The 23,940-nt window shown below is 39.0% G+C and overlaps 2 protein-coding genes across 4 annotated transcripts in view; one reads left to right on the top strand and one right to left on the bottom strand.

Annotated features, from left to right (window-relative positions):
* Nucleotides 1-20,997, bottom strand: part of LOC124218938 (uncharacterized) — a 29,545-nt gene extending 8,548 nt beyond the window's left edge. For both annotated transcript variants that reach the window (XR_006883250.2, XM_046625887.2), the window contains exons 1-15: nucleotides 20,877-20,997; nucleotides 11,983-12,043; nucleotides 7,874-8,056; nucleotides 7,534-7,793; nucleotides 7,189-7,443; nucleotides 6,917-7,102; nucleotides 6,574-6,839; nucleotides 5,987-6,498; nucleotides 5,776-5,898; nucleotides 5,178-5,663; nucleotides 4,697-5,069; nucleotides 4,445-4,615; nucleotides 4,289-4,369; nucleotides 4,072-4,197; nucleotides 3,420-4,005 (exon numbers count right to left, since the gene is read on the bottom strand). Coding sequence is in view for 1 of the 2 variants with exons in the window: in XM_046625887.2 (XP_046481843.1) it covers nucleotides 3,420-4,005; nucleotides 4,072-4,197; nucleotides 4,289-4,369; nucleotides 4,445-4,615; nucleotides 4,697-5,069; nucleotides 5,178-5,663; nucleotides 5,776-5,898; nucleotides 5,987-6,498; nucleotides 6,574-6,839; nucleotides 6,917-7,102; nucleotides 7,189-7,443; nucleotides 7,534-7,793; nucleotides 7,874-8,056; nucleotides 11,983-12,043; nucleotides 20,877-20,885 (3,678 nt within the window). In the remaining variant the exon portion in view is untranslated. The remainder of the gene's footprint in view (nucleotides 1-3,419; nucleotides 4,006-4,071; nucleotides 4,198-4,288; nucleotides 4,370-4,444; nucleotides 4,616-4,696; nucleotides 5,070-5,177; nucleotides 5,664-5,775; nucleotides 5,899-5,986; nucleotides 6,499-6,573; nucleotides 6,840-6,916; nucleotides 7,103-7,188; nucleotides 7,444-7,533; nucleotides 7,794-7,873; nucleotides 8,057-11,982; nucleotides 12,044-20,876) is intronic.
* The window catches only part of LOC124218974 (uncharacterized), a 42,325-nt gene extending 20,543 nt beyond the window's left edge, over nucleotides 1-21,782 (top strand). For both annotated transcript variants that reach the window (XM_069136470.1, XM_046625979.2), the window contains exons 7-11: nucleotides 8,258-8,365; nucleotides 11,115-11,266; nucleotides 11,959-12,098; nucleotides 16,773-16,896; nucleotides 19,564-21,782. The gene's annotated coding sequence lies outside the window, so the exon portion shown is untranslated. The remainder of the gene's footprint in view (nucleotides 1-8,257; nucleotides 8,366-11,114; nucleotides 11,267-11,958; nucleotides 12,099-16,772; nucleotides 16,897-19,563) is intronic.
* The last annotated feature ends 2,158 nt before the right edge of the window (nucleotides 21,783-23,940 follow it).

The raw sequence follows: 23,940 nt of genomic DNA on the forward strand, positions 1-23,940 counted from the left end.
TCATCTTCGTAATCGTCATTTAGTTCTTCTTCGACAGAGTCAGTTTCTGACGATTCGTCGAAATCAGCTTCGAAAATCTGTGTTGGTGAGACAGTTGATGTCACCAACTTCTCGTCGATGGTTGCCATCTCGTTATCTGGTTCTAATTCGTTATCTTCAGAATCAGGGGTTATTCTCTCTGTTATAGGTTGTATTTTTGCCTTAATCACTGTAATAACGTTGGGTTCTGGTGTCGAGCCCGGCCTTGTACGTTTGTAAGATTTTGACCGTCCACCAACGTCTGATTCAGTACGGTTGTTTAACCGTGAGCGCAGTCCGACATCTGCTGCGGACTTTTTCTGAGAAAAGTATTGATTTCTAAGAGAATTAGGTACTCGGAATTTAGGCCGTTGAGAAGGTAGCTTGTGAATGCTCGGTGTTGACGCTGTACTCGGAGTGAAAATAGTAGTGGACGGTGTAGTCACTTCAGATACAGATCCCAAAGTATCAACTTCCAAAAGTTCATCCTTATTCAGGATGGTAGAATAATCAGTAGTAGATATTATCGTGGTCGTTTCGTTTGCCTCTTCTTCCTTTGAATTTTCTAACAAAGTTTCGTTATATTTATCATAATCGTTTGTCTCTTCTATCAGTGTCCTTATTGATGTTGAATTTTGTCCCTGTTGTTGATCGAATAAATCTTTACTATGATTCAACGTCGAATTAGTTACGAATAAGTCACCGGTACTATTATTCGATAGTATCGAATCGACTCGATTTCGTACTTTGAACACTGATTTTTCGGTTGGCACTACATCTTCACTTTTTGTTGATTCTTCAACTGAGATGGGATCAGAAGTTTCGGATTCTGTTGTGTCTTCGTTTATCAACATTGCATCGTCTGAATTGTGAAATCCCAGAGTAGTTGTTTCCCAAGGTATCATCGGAGCAGTAGTTTCCATTTCTATAATAGAAGTCCGGGATCTAGTCTCATCAGCATCTGCCAATGTGGTAAATATCGTTTCATCCTCAAGAATTTCTGTAGTTTGTTCGATGATATCTGTGGTAATATGTGATGTATTTCCGACTGATGATGAGTCATTTTCCGTGGTCAGAATTGTAGTATACACTTTTTTAGTCTCAGTGAGAAATTCTTCACTGGTGGGTGTTATCTTTACTGTATCTTCATCAATAGTTGTAGAAAGAAATGCAGAATCCGTGGTTGGATCATTCCCTGTAAAAATATCATTTCTTTCTGTCGTCGCTTCCGTGTCTTGAATTGGAGGCAAAGTTTCGGTTACTGCGTCTTCTTCAACGAGCATTGAAATTATGTCAACCTCTGTTACTGGCTCTGTAATATCAACCGTTTCCTGTGTCGAAATGCCTTCAATTTCTGTGGTGATCGTTGCATCACTTGTAACGTTTATCGAGAAGTTTGACGTGCCATTGATATCAAACGAATTACTTACTACTGTTGGAACCAAAGGTGTTGTTGATTCTATGGTAACATCCTGCTGATTACTGGTCAAAGCTGTCGTCACGTTCTGCTCTACTTCAATACCAATATAATCTTTAGAGCTAGCAGCATTTGGCGTCGTTGGTCTGCCGAATACCCTTGAATTGAATCTACTTCTTCTATCCGGATATAAGCTTGAAAAATTTTGTCTCTGATTTACCTGCGATCTGACGATGTTGAATTGTTGCCTCTGTGTCTTGTTAGATGCCAATTCAGGTCTTAAACGAAAACGTTTAATATTTTGTTCCCGTCGCAAAGCTTGCTGATCTTTTATCTGTGTTCCTACAGCTCTTGGCTGAAAGGATGAAATAGGTCGTCTTACCCGTAATACCTTCTGTCCATACGATCGTCGTCTCGGTTCTGTTCCTTCTTCTATTTTCGTCCTCTCATCGTTGTAACTTTCCGTCACATTTGCATTCCTAGCAGTCACAGGAACTGTTACGTTTATTTGCACTTGTGGTAACAAAATAGTATTATTTAACAGGAGTTCGGTTGTCGTTTCTGGCATTTCTGTTATAATCTCTTCTCTTTCCGTTGCGAACTCTTCCTGTTCTGTCGTAATCTCTTCATTTTCCATTTTAATATCTTCTCCGTCAGTTGTAGATATGTATACTTGAGTAGTAGAAATATCGCCATATATTGTTTTATTTGTCAAATATGGTATAGGTGTTGTAGGAACATTCTGGGACTCTGGTAGTGATGTACTGAGAAGATCTGTCATTTCTAAATCATTGATTTCAGTGTATGATTCCGTAGAAGGGATCGATGCAATGTAATTTAGAGTACTAGTTAGAATTGAGCTCATTGATTTTGTTCCCTCTGTGGATGGACTAGAGTCAGTTGTACTACCGTATGAATTAGTTTCAGTTGTACTGCTGTATGAAGTTTGTGAATTGTTTAGTGATTCTGGTGGGGATGTACTAGGAAGATTTGTCACTTCTAAATCATTAATTTCAGTGTGCGATTCCATAGAAGAGATCGATTCAATGTAATTTAAGGTAGTAGTTTGTATTGAGATAATTGATTTTGTTCCCTCTGTAGATGGATAAGATTCAGTTGTACTACTGTATGAAGTTTGAGGTGTGTTTTTCCGTGCATAGAGATTTCTGTGCAATTGTCGTTTAGTTGTTGGTTTTAGCGTACGTACTTTAGACCTCACCAAGCTATCCACGCTTCTACTCAATGCATTTGTTTCATTGTCATTGCCGACGACAGGTACAACTGAACTAGTGGCTTTTGAGACACGATTTATTCTAGAACGTTGTCGAAATACACGACGTCTGTTTTGATTAGGTACAACACGAATCTTTGTAATTTTTACACCTTCGTCAGTGCTATTGTTAGATTCTTGCGTTTTTGCTGACGAATTTCCATCCAAAATTCTAATAATTCTGCTGTCTCTCAAGTTCGAATTATCAGTAATCTCAGTCGTTTCGACCCCCGGGCCTGATGTAGGCGTTGCACTTGATATCCGCGCACCTGTTCGTACGGCTCGCGCACTGTCAATTTCAGGTTCACTGTTGATATACTCCATGGAATCATTATCAGCGTTGGAATTCGCTTCTGTAGTTGTTCTAATACGCAATCGTGTTCTCCGCACTATACTGGGTGTACTTCCATCCGTTAACGGTGTGCCATCTGGTGGAGTGAATCTGCTAAATCCTCTATTAGTTTTCAGCCTCTTAATTACTTTAACTACGCGCTTTGGTATTTCAGAATCGAATGTTTTTGTTGTGTTGTCAGTATTGTTGATATCGGAATAACCACTACCCTGTCGTTGTTCATTACTATTGTCAAAATCAACAGTTTTCTGCGCAGAAACCTCTTGGTTACCAAAGTCTGCATTTACTGGCCTTACTCTTATTCTAGTACGGCCTCGCTTATTATTTGATGATTGTGCAAAGTTTCGTGTCTGAGTACTCACCTTTACTCGTCCTGTATCAGAACTAACAGAAGAAGAGGTTGTTGTGTCTGGGCTTGGCGTTAGCGATGTAACGGTAGTCGTTGGCCTAGCTCTTCTCTGGAAACCGAATGGTCTTGGCTGTGCTACTGCCGCCGATCCTTTTGTAGTCGGTTCGTCAAAACTAGATTCTTGTATTGTGGTACTAGAAACAACTGTAGACGATGGTACTGCAGTTGTAGAATATTCCCCAATCTCAATCGATTTTACTGATATAGGTAACGGGGCTATTGTAGTTAAAGGATCGACATTTTGCACAGGAAGATCTGTGACAATAAAACTCTGAGACTGCGTTGTTGATATTGGTGGGCTAGATTCGGTACGGACAATTGATTCCTCGACCGCTGCTTCGTTTTCTATATTTGTCTCAGGTACAGATATTTTATCATCAATCTCATCTTCGATCTCAACGTCAGGTGTTGTTGGTAAAATATTTTCTGTAGAAGAAGGTGTTGCTTTAGTAGTAATATCAACGATTTGAGCTTCTTCTTCCGAAGCTGCTTCTTCGGGTGCATGCGTAGTACTTCTTACACGATGAATGGTAATGTACCTGAAAAGAAATCAATTAATCCATTGCTTATAATGTTGGTGTGCTGAAACGGAATATAATAAAAACCTAGACGTGCTGGTTTGTTCTTCCTGAATAGGAAATTGAGTTCGTCGACGTGTTAAAACTGCTTCAGTCGCAATTTCTAATTCTTTAGAGTCATCATCATCAACATCAGCATCATCACTCACAGCGCTAAAATTATTTCAGTAAAATGTCATAGAATAATACGAGATTTTCGATCATGAATATAGTATAAAAGCAATGGAGGGTGCATATATATTACAGTGCGGAGTCTATTGATGCTACGGGTCGGCGGCGATTAACATTAACGTCTTCTTCACTCTCTTCTTGGGGTATATTGGACCTGAAGAATTTATTAAAGAGAATAATATCTTCCGTACAATAGTTCATAAATGTGGTGCATGAGGAAAATAAATACCTAGCGGTCGTAATTCGGTTACGGCGTATATTAACATAACCAGGAGTTCCTCTTGGAACAGCTGTTGTGGTTTCTGGTGGATTATTTGATAAGTTTTCTTCCGAAGATAAGTCATCTTCGTTATTTTCGTCAAGCTCCTCGCTATCTTCAAGTGGCGCCTCAGTAGAAGGTCTAATTATAAATTTTAATATCATTTAAACCGTGATCAAATTTTCTAGTTTGCAATAACTGTATCTCAGAAAGTTGACTTACCGTTGGCGATTAATAGTAACATATTGAGGTCTTTCTCTTCTGAGACTTTTTACCTCTGGAACATCATCGAGACCTTCGAATTGTGTTTGCCCAGGGCCGTTTCGGAAACTTGGTTTTGATCGCTGGATGACAGAGGGTTGTGAGTCTAACGTCTCGGTTATTTTCTTCGTGACAGTGATTGGCGACGCTGTAGTTCTTCTGAACAGTGTATTTCCACTGTTGGCTGCTTGGCGGTTTAACACTCGTTCGTATAAGCTTCTACTAATTGTCGTTGGTGTAGAACTGGTTTTGTTCGTCGCAGAGCCTGTTCGTACATTACTCTCGCTACCTTTACCTTGCAGGTGAAGCTGCTTCTCCAACTCTTCGAGACCGCCTAAATAGAATTGCACAATGTAACTAATGCATAAAAACTTTTCTTTACGCACAGAATCTTTTTATCTTTTCAAATAAGAAATATTTGAGGATAGGGTTTGAGTCTTACCTGCTTTTTTGATTAAATCAATCAGTTCTTTAAGAACTTGCGGATCTTCTTCAGCCTCGTCTATCGATGTCGCTGGTGCGACGTTGCTACCTCTTGAAGGTAATGACTGATACGTTTTGGAGGTCGTTGTTTTTGGGATTTGCGTGGATGTAGGTGGATTCGCAGTGGTCGTAGTTGTAGTCGTCGTTGCTCTATTTCGACTTATGGTCTGGTACTGCAGAGCCCTGGCTGTCGTCGTGCTTACGGGAACGTTTTCTTCCTCAAGGTCGTCATCATCGTAATATTCATACTCTTCGTTGTATTCACTGGGTTCTGTAGTTGTACTACTTGTTGCTGAACGACGAGTGGTACTGGATATTATTGTTGTACGACTCGTGGCAGCAATAATAGGAGCGCGTGTTGTCGGACCCCCCGCTGTTTTTGCCTTGGGGCACACAACGTTGCGAGGGTAATCACACGAGTCAGCTGCTTTATTGAATACCAAGCCTGCATTGTAGAAGGGGATAAAAATACATTAGGTTGGTGCTAAAGTCTGGTCGCTGTTATTTGCACTCCAGTAACTTTTGTCCACACAGGTTTAAATGACAATTTTTACTACCTGCTGGGCAGGTAAAGTGATGAGCGACAATTCCCAATCCACCAGGTCCAGCGTCAAGGCACCAGAAATATTTTTTGCAGTCTCGTGGATGAGAGAAGAAACCTTCATCCTCGCATTTGAAATCTGGATTGTAATTATTTGTATCACGTTAGTACTGCAAGTGAAGGTAGACTCTACTCACAGAAAATTCTACTAATACTTAATGAAGTACCTGTTCCGGGGTCTGGTGTGGTCGGTGGCTCAGGAGTTGTTAATTTGTTAACTCTGGCTTGTTCTGCGACTTCTTCCGAAACGCTAGAAGCTGTAGTAGTTCTGCGCCTCGTGTTTTCGGGGCTTTTTCGCCTCTGTGCACCACGTAGACGATTTCTGTTTTGCGATTGAGAATTTTCTGTATCTTGATCTTCGCTGAATTCTGCACTTCTGACAACATTTGCGTCTATTCTTCTGATGTTCGAAATGTCTTCCTCATCTTCCGAGTCAGAGTATTGTCCCCTGTTTCGCCCGTTCACCTGCGACTTAGTTTCTTCATTCTCCAAATTTGTTCGAGCGTTCGACCGGCTGTTAGACCTCAGCGAGTTTATTCGCTTTCGCAAATTGTTTCGACGCGTGCCCGCAGGAGCCTCTGTAGTTCTGCGTCTACCAGCCCCAAGTTTTCTACCAATAAAATTGCTCTCTATTCGTGTCTTGGTTGGTCTAGTCGACTTTTCTCGAACGCTTGTTTTTCTGTAATAATTATCATTTTATAATTAATTTAGTCAGCAGACGAATCGTGAGTATTGAAGACTGCAATATGCTTACTCGCTTCCAGCCAACATTGCTTCCTTGGCTGCTTCGATCAACGGGTACGGACGATTATGACACTTTCCGCGGAAGTCGTCATTATCAATTGACCAGAACATGATTCCGCCCAATCCATTTTCGGTAACATATTGTGCCTTGAGTCTCACAATTGCCTCGTCGTCATATCCTACCCATTGGTTGCCTTTGTAGGCGTACGGACCCATCGCATTTGAATTCGGGGATACCACCTCCCATTCGTCCGAGTCTATCAAGCTCTCACAAATCTAGAAAAGGTTTTAATTACAGCAAATGACCAGCCATTACTCAATATCGAGGTTTTTCAAAGATGCAAAATATTGACCTCGTAATAAGCTAAATATCCTTTTTCCCTCGTAGCGTCACCCTCTTCGCCTGGACCATCGGATGGTGAACCTAGCTCCGTTGCTTCTTCATTAAACAACGTGAAAGAACGTCCATACGTTGGAATGCCGACGACAATTTTGTCTGGAGAGGCTCCGACGTCCAATAGATGCTTGATCGTGTAGTCCTGGTAAATGATGAATTGATGGTCAGAGGCATAGAACTGTTCATCACACATCACAGATAATTTAAAAATTAAAGTATGATCCTTACGACTGTCAGTTCGGTGTCGAAATTGTATTCGTTATCTTCTTCCAGTGGATACAGAGGAGAATGATGGTTCACGGCAGGTTCGTAGGATGAGTGATAGTCGTATGAAAGGAGATTAATGAAATCCAAGTATTTGTTGAGTTTGGGAATGTCGTATCCCTTGTTAATGTATTCTATACCAGCTGGAACAGCCATTGAAAGTAGTAGTCGCGGGCGTCCTGTTTTCAATGATTCGCGTTCATATTCTTCGCGAAGTTCCTACCGAAAAAATACTATCGTTAAAACAAATATCCATATCTTGCAATGCCTGGATCTCTATTACGTAATCGAAAACAGTCCAGTACACACCTGAACCAGTGAGGCGTAATTATCTCTGTCACGAGGCTTTCCACCATCCCTAAACGCCGGGTATTCCCAATCAAGATCCAAACCATCGAAATGATTTTGTCTCAAAAATTTTACTGTGTTTCTGACGAATTCCTTCCGTCTGTCAGGGTCGGCAACCAACGGCGAAAACCTGCTTGAACCCTCGTTCCATCCCCCGACAGCCAGCATCGTTTTTAAATTTTTATTGTACGTTTTCAGACCGTTGAACTTTGCATATCCACCTGTCAATGGAAACATTATTTACCGTTAGATCGAATAATCTTCTTGCGACAAGTTATCAGTTCTTATTAAAAAATCATACCTTTCTCGATGTCTTGATATTTGTCGAACGGTTTCAGTGCATTGTCCTTAGTGAAACCGCCAAAGGCGTATATAAGATGCGTGCAAAGGTATGGGTTGATGTTTTGTGGTGAAAACTTCGCTGTCCCTGGTCTATACACTGACCAATTTGTGTAGTAACATACAACTCGCTGTTCCGCTATACCTGTAATGTAGGAAAATCATTCGATACTGATAACGTGAATAGTGAATGAGACATTCCAATAAATGTGTTTTTCTTATTTTGAACCCTGAGAAGACTGGAACCTTCTCAAGTTTCGATATTCGCAATAGTTTGTCTTTTAATTTCCAGGATCTTTCACCTCTGCAATCAACTTTTTTTTAACATATTTCTCTATTGTTTCAGGGCACACGCTGAGCACGAAAGACATGCACAGTTTATGCACCTTCAGGGTTGTACCGACGATAGATTTTCCTAAGGCATGCTTGTCTTTCCATTTCCTGGAAAATCGCGGTGAGTAATCATCTGTTTATTACTCTTTTCAGTAAAAGGAAGTGATTCATCGATAATTATTACGAATACATCGCTGTTGGAAAAATATTTTAAATAAAACTGGTATGCAGTCCGCACGAAATTTATTTTGCCAATGAACGTATATTTGTGTCAGCTGTACGAAACTCCACAATTTTATGCTTTGAACGTTACTGTTTTTTTTTTTTTTCTTCGTGGTATTCTTTTAGTCATCCCCCTTTTTTTTCTTTGTTTCACCTTAATCTTATAAATGACGCTGTATTGAAGATTATTTACACGCGTGCAGTCATTATACAAAATTATTCTAATAAAATAAATGAAAAAATAACGTTTCTCCATTGTCTTTCTATTATTTTTTATTTTTTATTTTTTTTCCCAAGTGTTCGAAAATACTTTCGTCAATATTCACGCCGGTATTTTCATATTACCGTACGTGCTTCGCACCTAGGTACGTAATTATATACCACATAGAGACAGTCTGAAAGACTAAGGTGCAACATTGATTGATGCTATGCGCAGACAAACATGTATATGGTATGCGTACAGTGTGCAATGTGCTATACGTACAATAGACCGAGAGTGTTTTACCGTTACCATCCTAGTTAAACGTGTGTGCGCCGCGTTTCTATTCAGACATACATTTAGATGTTAATAAACGTGCATTGAATACGCAACCAGACACCGTATGATTGTCTTCATATAGCATGCGATGCATTTTTATTGCCTCTAGGCCTCTCTTGACTGTTGACATCTACGTAGATGTTTCATTGCCAATATGCTATAAACTGCAAGTGAAATTTCAATCCGGGAATTCAATAAACCTATTTGTAAAGTTATGACCAACTCGTACACAATACGAAGCGAAAACTTTTTACATCGATCAAAATTCTTGAAATTTGAACGCTGTGTTGAGAATAGAATAAAATTAACGCTGAAAAAAATGTATTAGGAGAAGTGAAAGGGGCTATTCCGCGTCAACCGGATCAGTCATCTCTCAGATATTTTTTTAATTTGGCATGTGGATTGTGTGGGACGAGTTAGATTTTTGTGCCAAAGCGCGAATCTCATAATGCAAAATTCGATTTTTTATTAACAATAACAAATTAGACTCCCATTTTTTTCAAAAATTCATAACTTCGGCAAAAAATTAGATACAATATATTTTTTTTTTTCAAATTACGCGGAAAGCTCCATAGAATTTAAAAAAAAATACGAAATGGTAAAAACAAGTTGTTATCAATTGTTTATTTAACAATTAATTTTTCAAAGATTTTCAAAACAGTGACTGACACGATCAAAAAATTTTTTTAAAATTCTGACATGTTCCTTGAACTGTACTACAACCTGTGAATTAATTCCAGAGGGGTGTTTTTCTTCGTTTTCGAGTAAAAAATCATTAAAGGTGTCGATGCGCATGAAATTGCGGCCCGCCGAGTCTCTACGTAATGGCGGGCGGCCGGTTGCCGTCCACCGCTACACCGCGGTGGCGTCGCAGCGTTATTTTAGAGTCATTTTCACGATGTAGGACATGATTGAAGAATCTGAAAAAAATACTGTACCTTCACAATGCCTGCTCAAAGCGATAAGTGAAGTTTCAGGAATGTGTTTTTCACCGTTTTTTTATTACAGAGATTCAAAATAACGGTTACACACCATGAGAGTGCACATAAATGATAATAATTACATAACTTGCTACTTATTTTAAAATAAAAACACATTCTTGAAACTTCACTTATCGCTTTGAGCAGGCCTTGTGAAGGTACAGTATTTTTTTCAGATTCTTCAATCATGTCCTACATCGTGAAAATGACTCTAAAATAACGCTGCGACGCCACCGCGGTGTAGCGGTGGACGGCAACCGGCCGCCCGCCATTACGTAGAGACTCGGCGGGCCGCAATTTCATGCGCATCGACACCTTTAATGATTTTTTACTCGAAAACGAAGAAAAACACCCCTCTGGAATTAATTCACAGGTTGTAGTACAGTTCAAGGAACATGTCAGAATTTTAAAAAAATTTTTTGATCGTGTCAGTCACTGTTTTGAAAATCTTTGAAAAATTAATTGTTAAATAAACAATTGATAACAACTTGTTTTTACCATTTCGTATTTTTTTTTAAATTCTATGGAGCTTTCCGCGTAATTTGAAAAAAAAAAAATATATTGTATCTAATTTTTTGCCGAAGTTATGAATTTTTGAAAAAAATGGGAGTCTAATTTGTTATTGTTAATAAAAAATCGAATTTTGCATTATGAGATTCGCGCTTTGGCACAAAAATCTAACTCGTCCCACACAATCCACATGCCAAATTAAAAAAATATCTGAGAGATGACTGATCCGGTTGACGCGGAATAGCCCAAAGACAGGTTTGATAATACAGTTATAGATATATTAATCTGCAGTGTTTTATAAGTACCAATTTCTACGACAGTAGTAATACAAAGAGAGTTCTGCGTAGAGATCCCGATACAGACATTTTACCGACATTTTAGTCGCCTTACAGCTCAGACACAAACCCTTTTTCCGATGATCGATAAAGTCAATCAGAGTGGTGATAACCTCCACCCGAAAAAAGGGTTAGTGTCTGAGCTGTGAAGCAACTACAATGTCGATAAAATGGCGGTATCGGGATCTGTACGCAGAACTCTCCTTGTTATACTACTTACGAAATTATGAATTGTGAGAAAGATATACTTTTTCTCATTTTCTCTTCTTGTATTAATTTTTCCAGACTTTTCACCGGTCTCAAAACTGAGGAACTCCAGAATTTGAATTGATTGGGGTTTTTTTTCTTCTTCAAACTCCGGCCCGAGGTTGCCTAAGACAGAATAGCTGCGGCTGGACGCATCGGCAGAAGATTCTTAACGTAAAGGATTCTTTGAGGTAAGTGATTAAATAGGCTAATTGCCTAAAACTTGATGCCTTATAAGATACGTACTTCACGTGCACGGATATCGATATTATACTTCTTAGACTTTCACCCGTTAACATCGAAAACCTCCTGCGAATCAATCAGGGGGACGGCTTGTGCGTGTATTATGCCTATACCTGTATCACGTCGACATCATGCTTAAATGATATTATGACTGCGATATAGAAACAGGCGGAGCATTGCCGCAGGCTAATGTTATAATAAGACTTGCCTGACGCAGTCGCCCTGGGCGCTGCGGGACTAGTTTACTATAATTCCTGTTTATACGACATTTTCATAAATGTTAAGAGACGAGCGAAAGATTTCATATCGAATTCAAGTGTAAAGTGAATTCATGCGTCTCTAGGTGTAGCACAAAATACTGGACAACTATATTTTAATAATGACCAAAAATAATCGATCATTTTTTCCCGATTAATCGAGTATAATCGATTATTTATCAAACTCGATTAATCCACCGACTTGATTATTTTTCCTCACGATCGGTTTTTTTTTTTCTACTGCCACGAACGACGCAATACAATATCAATTTATGTGATTAAAGTATGAATTATTATCATTGTCTTACCTACCAAGATACCTATTTAATATAATAATCGAAAGATGAATGAATATTTTCACCTAATTTTTTTCTTTATCCCAGATATCAACAACTCCAAATACTCACCGCAGTCTAGCAATGCTGTTAAACACCCCAGCATCAAAAGTTGGGCGACTGATCGTACCCTCTGCAACAGAACAAAACAGGAAATTAATCGTAACTGGAAGGAGAAAAAGAAGACGGTGAGTCAAGTTCCACAATATGATGAAAAGCGGAAATAATCGATATGAAATATCTTTTATTATACAGATTTATTTACGGTCAGTCTTCTTTCGACTTTCTGCTATTTTGTCATCGTTCTTTTTTAAAATTATTATTATTCTTGGTTTATATCCAAAGGGCAAAAAATCGGTTTGCTGTGGATTCGGTGTAGAAATGAATCCGCTATCTTCTCGTCGCTTCAGATAATCATGTACACTTTACAAACCACTTTTGGCTTCTTCACACATTCTACAATTCCGTATGTGGATATAGTTAAATTGTATAGACAGGCATAATAAGGTGTAGCACCAAAGTCACGAACAAATACGTTAACGGTTAACTTGGCTCGCGTGCTTCGACGATCGCCACGCGTGTATATCGTGCCTTAAGCAGGATATCCGGACTTCCGCGTATAATAATATCATTGACCCTTGCGGCTTTGCGAGAGACTTGAATCGAAAAAATTTCTCACCAATTTTTTTAACTCGATGCACGCTGTAATCATAATGCGCATGATTATACTCAGGATTGTTTTTGACCTAAAGAAATGTAAATGTTTGAATGAAAAAACATTCATGGGATTGCGAAGGTGGCATAATTGACACTAAGGTAGATTCTCGTATATATTTTTTCGTCAAATTTCTACAGTTATTATTTATACATCACAGATATATATATATATGTGGATAATATTTGTATAATAAACGGGGAAAGCCGTCGGTGTGCTGCTGCTGTTACGTAAAATTACAACTACGCACTAGGATTGTAATATCTCGTATATTGCAAACAGTCGTAGAATGCGCCTTAGGAATTTTTTTGCTTTTGTTATGTTGTGTTATGTTATGTTATATTCGACGTGTCTGAATTTACATACCCGCGTAACATTTATAGCTTGCTGCCTGCACTCTTCAAGTGCATATAGATATCTCTAAAAGACATAATTCCGTTGCCAGAGAAAGAAAAAACTGCGAGAATTAAGTAACGGAAGAAAAACAAGCAAGTTTTTGGATTTTTCTGCATTTCAGATAAATACCGATTTTAATTTCTATTACTCTAATACCCAAACGAACCCGGATCTCGTATGAAATAAAAACCTTCTACCTTGTTTAAAAAAATAAATAAAATTTAAAAAAAACAATAGTCGAGTTTCGAGAGACATTATTAATAATCTACCTGCACTGACATAAAACTCGAAGAAACACGATACGCACATTGTTCGATTTTTGTTTTCACCGTAAAAGCAAGTGAAAAAAGATTTGAAACAACGGAATGACATTTTCATTTGTAAATGTCCACTGCAATTAATTCAATTGGGAAATAAATTTTTTTTCTCGCATAGCTCGTCGTAGTTACATAACAAATAAAAAGAGATAAGACGTATGTTGATTCGTGTTTCCTTGTAATTAATTTTCACATTATTGCTTTGACTATATTTTTTCTCCGTGACTTATAAATACATCTATAATTTCACACTTGATTTGTTTATTTAATTTCATTTTATCTTTCAATTTCCTCATCGACGGTCATCGCGTCGCGTATTATATATAAGACAGTTAAAATATTTCAGCGGCTATTCGATTCTGCTTTGTGATTTTTTACGACAGTCAAATAGATAGATATTCTGTGATTGAATTCATATGGTACCCGCTCATCTTCAGTGTTTCGATGGCAAGGCTATAAATGATAGTAAATGATGTTATAATATAATAATTACATTCATATCACTCGGTCAGTTCTGAAGGCCTTTTCAATGCCCGAGGGCTCGGCCGCGAAACGAATGATCCGTGTGAATGTTACCTAAAATATATTTTAACTAGTGAAATTAAAAAGAAGATGAACGCGTACGCCTGAAATCTAACACCGAGCCACACCTCGTCGATTTATTGCCGTAAATCTAATCGGGATAATTTGCATTTCACGTAAATACATAAATCACGAATTCTGTGTACATTGTACGTCCAGCGGATGGTTTGGCTAATCTTGAAAAAACTAGACCGTAGAGATTCTTTACCTGTCAATAATATCGAGGCTTCGATCGTTTACAAGTTGATTTCTACAACTCGAGTTCTGTGCAAATATATTGTGCACATAAATCTTTGCTAATATATTATTTGAATATTTATTTTGATATATTGATTTTTCTTCAAGAAATCTGTATTTGAGGGTCTAGTGTTTATTCAAATATTATGTGTGTGTGTGTGCATTGCTTCAATTGAAATCTATAACCGTAGGTAATGATTGTTACGTATGTTGGGTCTCTCTTCACATTATATCTATCTTAGCAATGGAAAAAGTAGAGTCATCAGAGAACCACTCCTAATTACGTAACACGCCTATGCACCTGTGTTATATCTATGTACGCGCGATATTATAGACTTATAGATACATGTGTGTGTACACACACACACACGCGTGGTTAAGAGAAAGCAGAGGACCGACCGGCGCGCGGCTTCGGTCAGTGAAATTACTTTCTCGAATCCGTTAGGCTTTTATAAATTCTTCAAAATTGGACGCTTCGGGAATTACGTGTTTAAAGTACGTACCTACGCCCCTTTTCTCGATAAATCTGCATATGCGTATTTATTCAATATGTCATATGTCATTCGTATGCAAAAGACTACGATTTTTTTTTCCTTGCATCATATCTAAAAGTATATTTGCTTTTCTCGGTATTCGTGAATTTTTAAACATTCTCCTTTCTGTTCGACGAGTGAACCAGACTTTCGATTATATTAGTCATAATTATGAAAACGATGATTATTACAAAATTATTTTACCAGCAATTGGTGAAATAAAATTTTGTGCCGAAAGATATACAGTTACCGCAAAAGCCAATTATATTAGCTTGTTTTAGCTGTTCTTCTGAATTTGCAAACGTATCCAAAAAATTGCATCGTTTCGAGGCAAAGCATTGTATGCAAATTATATAAAATGAGAAAAAGAGAGGATAACAACGGTAAGAGTTTAAATTTATGGAAATTGTTGTTCTATACGTGCACATACCGAGTAATTATACAGTTTGCTAATTTTGATTAAGATGAAAGGGAACAAAAAACCGAGTTCGTATACCATGCGCATCTGATACGTATGCGTATGTATATATACTATATATATATATGTATAAACCGCTTAATTACCACGGTAAATTTCATTGTTCGCGCCCATGGACCTTGTAACGATTCCTATATACTCCACCTATCTCTTACAGCTATTTGTGTAACCTGTATTATATCATTATGCACGCCTCGACTAACGATCGTTTCATAACGTTATATATACTTATGATATGCTGCATATGATCAATGATCACACACACATACACAAAACTTTCAATTCTTTACGGGATTTTACATAAGAAATTGAAGATACTCTATAGGTACACTGTTCCTTACAGAGGATTCTTATTATGAATGGTAAATATTTAAACGGAGAAAAATGCAGATGGTCAAATTTCAATTTGGAATTTTCAAACGCATTCTAACCCGGAACCAGTCAAACTGGACGTCTACTTAAACAACTCCGATAACCTGCACCAACAGCAAGTTCTCCTTCGGGGTACTTTCTTTTTCTCTTCAAGTTCATCCTCGTGCGCGTGAAAGTCTGACTGACTGACTGATTATTTACTCACATATTTGATCCTCGTTACAGTATCGATATACCATACCTATATGTACAATCGCCTCGACCATGTCCGCACTTTGCGCATACAATCGTAATCTTGAATTCCTATGAATAATGATAAATTGCTTTTCAGTTCTTTATAATAACATGTACGATTTTCTCATTCTATCGTTTATGTGTTCATTTCACGCCGAGTCGCCTCTCACGCGCGAATTGAGATGTAAATTAATCCTTTGCCTCGGTAGCTAAGGTATCGATGTCGAAATAGTTGTTCTCGTTTGACTCTGATTTTATCGCCCCTTTCCTGCCTACGCAAACGTGAACGTTCTTTTCAAATAATCAATTTTCAATCATCCTGCGTGCATCAAACCAACGACAATACCAACGTAAATGAGTCCCATCTGGTAGTATGTGTCAAAGTATTATACTTGATCGAATAACACTGTTGCGGTCCTAATCTTGCATGCGTGCAAACCATTCCTTGCGTTCGATTCAAAACGACATACACACGTATGGAGTCGGATAATAAACGGTCGATGAAAGTCTCCCTATCCCAGATCTAACGCATATTATATACCTATATATACACAGTACGATCCTCTCTTCGCGTGTAAACGTCAATTTAAATGTCTAACAATATGGTACGCAGGTGAAGAAAGAGAAGTTTGATATCATAAGGCGGAGGTTTTACCAATCGCCAAGTGGTGGCCTCAATCGTTACGTTCGGGTCTTGGTGTCTGTATAACGTAAGTCGGTTAGTTAGCCCGTCCTGGTAAGCAATATAAGAGAGCGAGGAGAAAAGGTTGTTGACACTGTAACTTTGAGCCTGGATTTTCACCGAGCGTAGATCTAAGGCCAAGGTTATGTGCAGTGGTGCAGGTGGGTAGGATAATACATCTACCATCGCCCATGCAGCAGAGACCCAGATGGTGGTGGAGCGTTGAGGTGCGTTAAGCGGCATCGACATCAAAGACAAATTCAAACATTCCGGGGTAGCCTTGACTTTTAACCGGTTCTTTCTTTTTCTGTTCCAGCATTGGGCGAGTGCAGTCCAATATATCATGCGAGGAAGCACAATGACGCGATTGTCCTCGTCCGTTTGATCCAAGTCACAAAGACGAAAGGTCACAATCCTGTCTACCAACAGATTTTGCATAAGTAAGTTTTACACGTATACCTGGTCGCAAACTTGCTTTTCCAACCCGCAAAGCGCCCCGAGGATTAATCGGAATGTCTGCAAGGACATCTGCTCTCGTGGACAATTTCTCAGTCAGGTAGTAGGTATACGAAAGTCGCGTTCGCGGACTGACACTTGTGGTTATAAATGATACGACGTAGGTTTGGTGACTAACGCTTTGTTAGAGTATGCCAACCGGTTCGTGCTTTCCTTATGCATAGAGCGTCGAGTGTGACTTTTTTGAAGTTTGAAGCGCGATGATCAGTATTTGGGGAACCAGTTGATCAGCTCCTTTTGAAAAATCGTCAATTCTTCAGAGCAGCAAATAGAAATTCGGATTTTAATCTTTGGCTTCTTTTACACCGCCTCTCGTTAATTATCTCAACACCTTGGCTGGCGTAGGCTCATCGTGATCCCCTTAAGGCGTGATGAGCTCTCTCAAGTTTAGAGCGTACGACCTTGCCTGGTCTGATGCGGATGGGTGGGACACCGGATCACCTCCGGTTCTCGGATGAGTAGATAAATTTTAAACTATTAATGGACGCATTCTTGGTACATTCTTGATGGGAAAGCATTTATTGCTGAACATGGATCCCCTCCATTGACCCAAATTCAATACCGATATTTATTAGAGGATTGCGTCGTGGATTGCCCAATGTCCGCATTGAGTGGTATTTAGTAATTCAATTAAACATTTACCCATTGGTTCCAATGAATTCTGAGGTTTTACATGTTTACAGAATTATACGTATATCGGTAAGGTTTTATTTTCATCTCGTGTTTATTCTATTCGGACTGATAATTTATCCGCGCACATTTAAGTATCTTGACCTTTTCGGATGAGTAACCACACGGAATGAATACTTGTATATTTTATACTCAAGTAGAACGTTGTAACGAATCTATAAATCACCGGATCTCGATAATTATCCGAGGTTAAGTATATTTTCTATTCTCCATTGTTAATCGACCGCATCGTTTTTGAACCATATCAAAGATGAGCCATTTACACGCAGCTTTTCAGTCGTGAGATAATTTTTCGAAAGACGTTTTTTTCCCAGTATATGCAGATTATGTTGCACGTACTTAAATTCTTTTACTCCTTGAATTTCTTACGTAAACCCGTCAAATTACTCTCACCGATATGAGCGATCCAAGGCTGTATAATTTCTTGTTGCTTTTTTGTTCGTTATTTAATTACAACTATGAATATACAGGCTTTGTTAACGCTGCACGAACGAAAGAGGGGAAATTTCTCTTTTGTGAACTAAAAAACGAATTCAGATATCCGCTGCAACTGACCGTGAGCAGTTACGAATAACGTAAATACCTATATACGTTTTGTGTATATATATGTATACGTATATGTATATGTGTGCAGTTGACGCGAAGTGATCAGATACAAGTGTGTTACGGTTTCTTTGGAAATCATTCGGGAAGAAAGTTGCCACGAGGAGGAGTGGAATTGAATAGAAACGACCTAACTTGTAGTAAGTTTACGGATTTGTCGTTGGCTATTCGACTACGTAGTTCAAACCACGGGGTTGCGAAATTATTGTTGAATGTTTATCAGAAATTCAGGGTAGTCTACCTTAATTTATGCGTGTATCCCTGACGTAATAGCTGGCCGCTATACTATAATAATAACAATAATATTAATAATAATAATACAGCTTACTCAGGACTTTAAAATGTCCAGCGTGTCCCGCCTGAATTTGTTTAAAAAAAATTCAAGCCACGAGTTCCTCGCCCTTCGAAACTTTAAATAGCAAAAAACAATCCGTGAAATTCTTTACATATCACAGTTTCCATTATACCTAAATTCCAGTCGTCGTTGACAAACTGGTTTTTTCGAAGGTCGTACATTTATTTTAAACTTTTCAGAATACTTTTTCCAGATAGCGCCCGAGTCACGTTCTCAGTCCGTTAACATCAAATTTCCAAGGACCTCCAAACTGCTTGTGGAATGTTGGGCACCGTTTTTGTCCCACGTTTTACTTTCAAGACTGTTTTTCACTGATCAAAATTTCGGAACGAACGACAAAAAATTCGAGGTGGGACGAGTATTGGGATTTTCCAACATGATGCAAATGCCGTCATACCTACTTTATTTCTTGTCTAGATTTCGTCGGTGATTAATCGAGTCACTTCATCCATGGCATATGTCACTGTCAACTGTAAGATTGTTAATTTAATCGTACCACTAGGAGGATAACGCTTTCGCTGTACAGGGTTCATCTATGAATGGACTTGAGCGTCTGGTGCATGACCGAATCGCTACGAAGCTCCTTAATTTCGAAGCAAGCCAGCGTAGCGCGAGGTTCGGTATTGGAACTTTTACTTTCTAAGGAATTTGCCGACGGGGCCGGACATGATGTAGTCGGTACACCGAGGCCGGACACTCTCGCTGTACCTACTCGTGGTTCAGTAATTAGATGAAGAAAACCGTATTCCACTCTGCAAACATTTGCCATGTAGTAATAACGTTAAGTGCAAACGGTCCCGGTGGTCCCTTTCACCGTAATCGCCACCTCTCGCAACAGGAGAACCAACGATACCAAATTAGAAGACGTTACGCGGATCTGGAGCCCTCGAACTTCGATCCGCATCGGCGAGTATCTACAACACCTTATGCTTTTTCGTTTCAGGCACCGTGTGTCACTATCTTGACCGGTAGCGGTACTCCTATGTCCCGAGGATTCGATCGTGATCCACGATAAACCATCGACGAAATACCGAACCATGAATGTTGCCCTTGTTCCACTTGCCGCGGAATCAACGAGTTCGGCTACTGGACGAAACTGACGATATAAAATATTCACCCGATAGAATTGAGCGGCTTGTACGCACCACCCTGTGAACGCTTATCACATTACGTCACGATCCAAGATCATTTCAAGGCTGACCGGTGGACCATTACACGCGTGGTTCCCGATGTGGTTATGTCTTCGCGATACCCATATCTGCCTCCCATAAGTGCATATTTTAGTTCTTTCTTAAGTGCCTCCGGACAGGAGCTGAGAAACACGATTCGAGTCTCGATCATGGCCCACAGCTTTCGAGACCATTCGGGTCTTTGACGATCGAATCTCTGCACGTGACTACCAACACGCACTCTTGATACACTGCGTGCAGGATAGCTTTCTCAGCGGTTATATATATGTGTATATATATATCGTGATGGCAAAAACATACAGAGGTGCGTGAATTTAAATACCGCATTCCTCTCGGCGATTTCATTTGCAAATGATACAAATGTTTGCAGCAATAAAATTTTCATAGAAAGACTTATGTGTTACGACTCTAGATTTCCGGGATTCAAGAGTGTACGGTACACATTCGTACTTCCCAGTTTTTTCAATGTACGTATAACAATTTCCCGACAATATTTATGGACTAGAAAGCTCGACAAATCACCGCCCGAACCGTAAAGATCATGTCTGGAGTTCATCTATAAACACGTTGCATTTTGCAATATCTTGGAACGCGTCTCGGACGATCAATGAAAGGTTACCAACTGATCGTGCACGACCTTCGAAGGAATCTCTCACCTTTCCAAACCGCCGTCGCGCCGCCTGAATGCTTCGAATTTTTTAAATGGCAAGAAAACGAAGAAGAAGAAGTTGATGATGAACGCGAAGAAGTAGAACGAAAAACGTCTGGTTAAAAAGGACCATTCGTAACGGTGTCCTGGAATCCAATCACGAATAATAAGTAAACGTCTGTTGCCGTAAGTGATTTCACTTTTGTTCATGCGAACTGGGTGTAGTGTACCTGTAGTCCACCTATACTGTATAAGTGACAGGGAGAGCTGGGTAGGTACACGATTCTTTTTGCCTCCCGGATATTTATTCCCAGAGAGTGAATTTATTTACTGGTGAAGTTTAGGAGCTAGCTGGCACCGCCGGTGCGAGATCTTTGACATATAATAACGGAATCGAAATAAGTAGATGAAACTTACCCAATCCATGGTGTAAAACGTGTTACGATTAAATCCCTGCACTGCGGTATAAATGTTATATATTCTTGGAATAAAACTTTTCTCCGGGCTTTTTCTCTACGCGTTGTAATTGTTATTCGATTGTAAACCTGCAGCACATCGCAACGTGCGATCCACCATCCGGTGTTTTGATTGGCCTGGAACGAACGTGGCTCGAAATTAAAGGTATGTCGTAGGTGACAATGACTCGTCGAACCGATGATCGAACGGCGGTCGCGATCACTGTTGGAGGTGAGCGGAGGCACTGAGGCACCAACGGCGGCTATTCATGTGCCCACTGGTACCACACTGTCACTTTCGTAAACTACCAAGACTTGGTCGACGACGAGGATATGGTGGGTATCACCTCGGCTCCGAGTCTGTCTGTGCAGAATATTCGACCAAGGAGAGGGGGCATCCCGACGAAGAGGTGAAAGGAAACCATCCGCATCACCCTACACTCTGTATACCATACCCAGATCCAAGATCGGCCGCACCCCACCAGCCGGCTGACATTCTGCTATTTACATCCTTACCAGTTCGCTCTGATTCGAGTGCTGCAGAAATCCTGCTGTACAATCGTTACCGGCGATAAGATTTTCCTCATTATTATCATTCGCCCTCAACCCTACCGAACTACTGATAACACAGATCCGCAAGAAAATAATTTTTAGCTGCTCAGGGTGTTTTTGGTAAGTAATTATATTTTCGACTGTGCTGAATCCAAAAATGACTTCCATTTCCCTCCGTCACGTACGGTATTCGTGCAAAACATAAGGTGTTTGCGTAAAAAAAACCATAACAATAACAAAAACACTACCATTTTATTACAATGAACTAAACGATATTTCTTGTAAAATTAAACAAACAATTTCTTGATAAAAAGTATTCGACATTCCGTGTTCATTCTTTTCGCTTATGAAACCTTTTCTTCTTCGCTTTGATACACTTCCGAAGACGCTTCCGCTTTCCATTTTCACTTTCCCCCTTTGTATTTATTCTTGAGCCTCACTCTAATACATATTAAATGGAAGTAAGAAATCACTTTTGCATAGGATTTTTAGAATCAAGAATAGAATATCAGATTTCGAGTTAAATGGGAGCTCAACTCTAAATGAAACTACGAACACGAGTTAAAAAAACAAACTTGACGCGATGGAACTTTTTGAGTATTTTTCCTGGTTTCAGGAGTGAAAACTTATAAGAAATAGTATAAAAATCTATGCAGTTTTTCGGTTACAAACCTGTGTAATGGTGTGGTTTGTTTGGTACCAGAAATTACCATAGTTTCTATAATAGGAACCTCTTCCAGAAATTTTTGAAGTCGCTGCCGCGCTGATTCGAAGTCTTAAATTGATTCGAAATTGCGACATTCGTATCGCGTGTCTGACCAAACGTTTTTATTTCTGATTTTTTGGGATCAGCTTTGTAACCTACGGCAACTTATACACCAATACATATGGAAATTGATTCTATCAAGAAATTTATACTTGTTATCCGCCGAATGGTGATTGACCATTTTTTATCTAGACCTCAAAGTCGACATGAGCCTGGTTGTAATGTGTCGGTCCATCCGCGATATTAACCACATTGAATTTAGTCATATTAATTGCGCTCAAACCCCAACCGAGAAGTGAAAAGTATAAATAAAAATCTATCGAACAGTTTCCGAATTAAAACTGGTGAAAAGAAACTGGTCTGGATCAGAGATGAAGAGACTTTAGCATCAGAGGATCGCAGCAAGGCTGTGAAGAAGTGCTCACAAGGCCGTCCAGGTACTATAAATTCCTATTATTCGAATATATATCGGTAAATCTTTGCAAAGCGAAACTATAGAAATATAATTTATTTGAATTTACATCCGTCGTAGTACACGAAATCTCGAGAAACAGTCGTTATAATATTTATTTTTTAATCAACACATACGTAGGGACGTATCAGTTTCATCGATGATATGTAAATATTTTATTTATAGTGAGAGGGACTAGCAAGTGGTAATTAATTTGCGTGTCCAGATATCGTTTCCTCATAGGGTTTTATCGCATGTCCCAGGAGTTTGTCGTTGTTAATTAGTCGAACAGCGTCATTACGGGTTCCGAAATTATAAATTTACGCAGGCATATGAATAAATAATGTATCCGCGCAAATACTTTCAATCCACGCCCCTAGTATAGGCTTACGGGTTTATTGGCTATAGATTTTTGAAAATTAATAGAACCACGAATTTGCCGCCGTGTTTATTGACCAAGTATAACAGTATTCATGCCGGTCAGGTACGAGAAACTTAGATGTAAAAGTTGTGTGTGTGTGACATCGATACCCTCGATCCATTCCATTGACCTTCACAAACTACCTGCAGTAGAAGCTGCATGGCATGTAAAATGCTTCATGGTTTGTTGTATGGTGTCGCGAATTCTAAAAGTGATACTTTGGAGAAAATTTATAAAAGAAAAAGTTTCTCGTTTGTATACGTGATTTTAAACTGAATCGCAACTTTCCGGCGATAAAATATTCTCACCTCGCAGCCGGGTAAGATGATCGAATATGCGGGACTGTTAATCAGCTTACATCTTTAAATATTTCTAATCGCTAGTCGAATTTGTAAGGAGAGGGGGAAAACGTAAAAATTCGAACACAAGTTATGCAAGGCATCCCTATAACACTTTAATTAGAGAAGTTATCGATCAGGCAAATGTGTTATTTATTTGGCCGATGTGGATGTGTAAGAATAATTAAAATTCTAGAACAAGCTTCGTTCGAAATCTGTCCAAATAGAAAACATTGCGTCTTCGTTTTCTACAATTCATGTTGTAATTTGGCTCATTAATAATTCAGGATTTGATGTATTATCAATTAATATATGTATACTTACCTATCCTCAAAAAAAAAAGTAAAGGAAACAAGTTCAATATCTGTCGGAGAAAATTAAGTCTGCAGAAATTGCAGCGTATAGTGAAGATACAACATTTGTTCTATTAATAGTAATGCCAACCATCTTATTCTCACAGGTCGTCAAAGGTATCAATAATTATTACAGTTCTCTGCC

The sequence above is a fragment of the Neodiprion pinetum genome, chromosome 5 (assembly GCF_021155775.2).
Source record: "Neodiprion pinetum isolate iyNeoPine1 chromosome 5, iyNeoPine1.2, whole genome shotgun sequence".
NCBI lineage: Eukaryota > Metazoa > Arthropoda > Insecta > Hymenoptera > Diprionidae > Neodiprion > Neodiprion pinetum.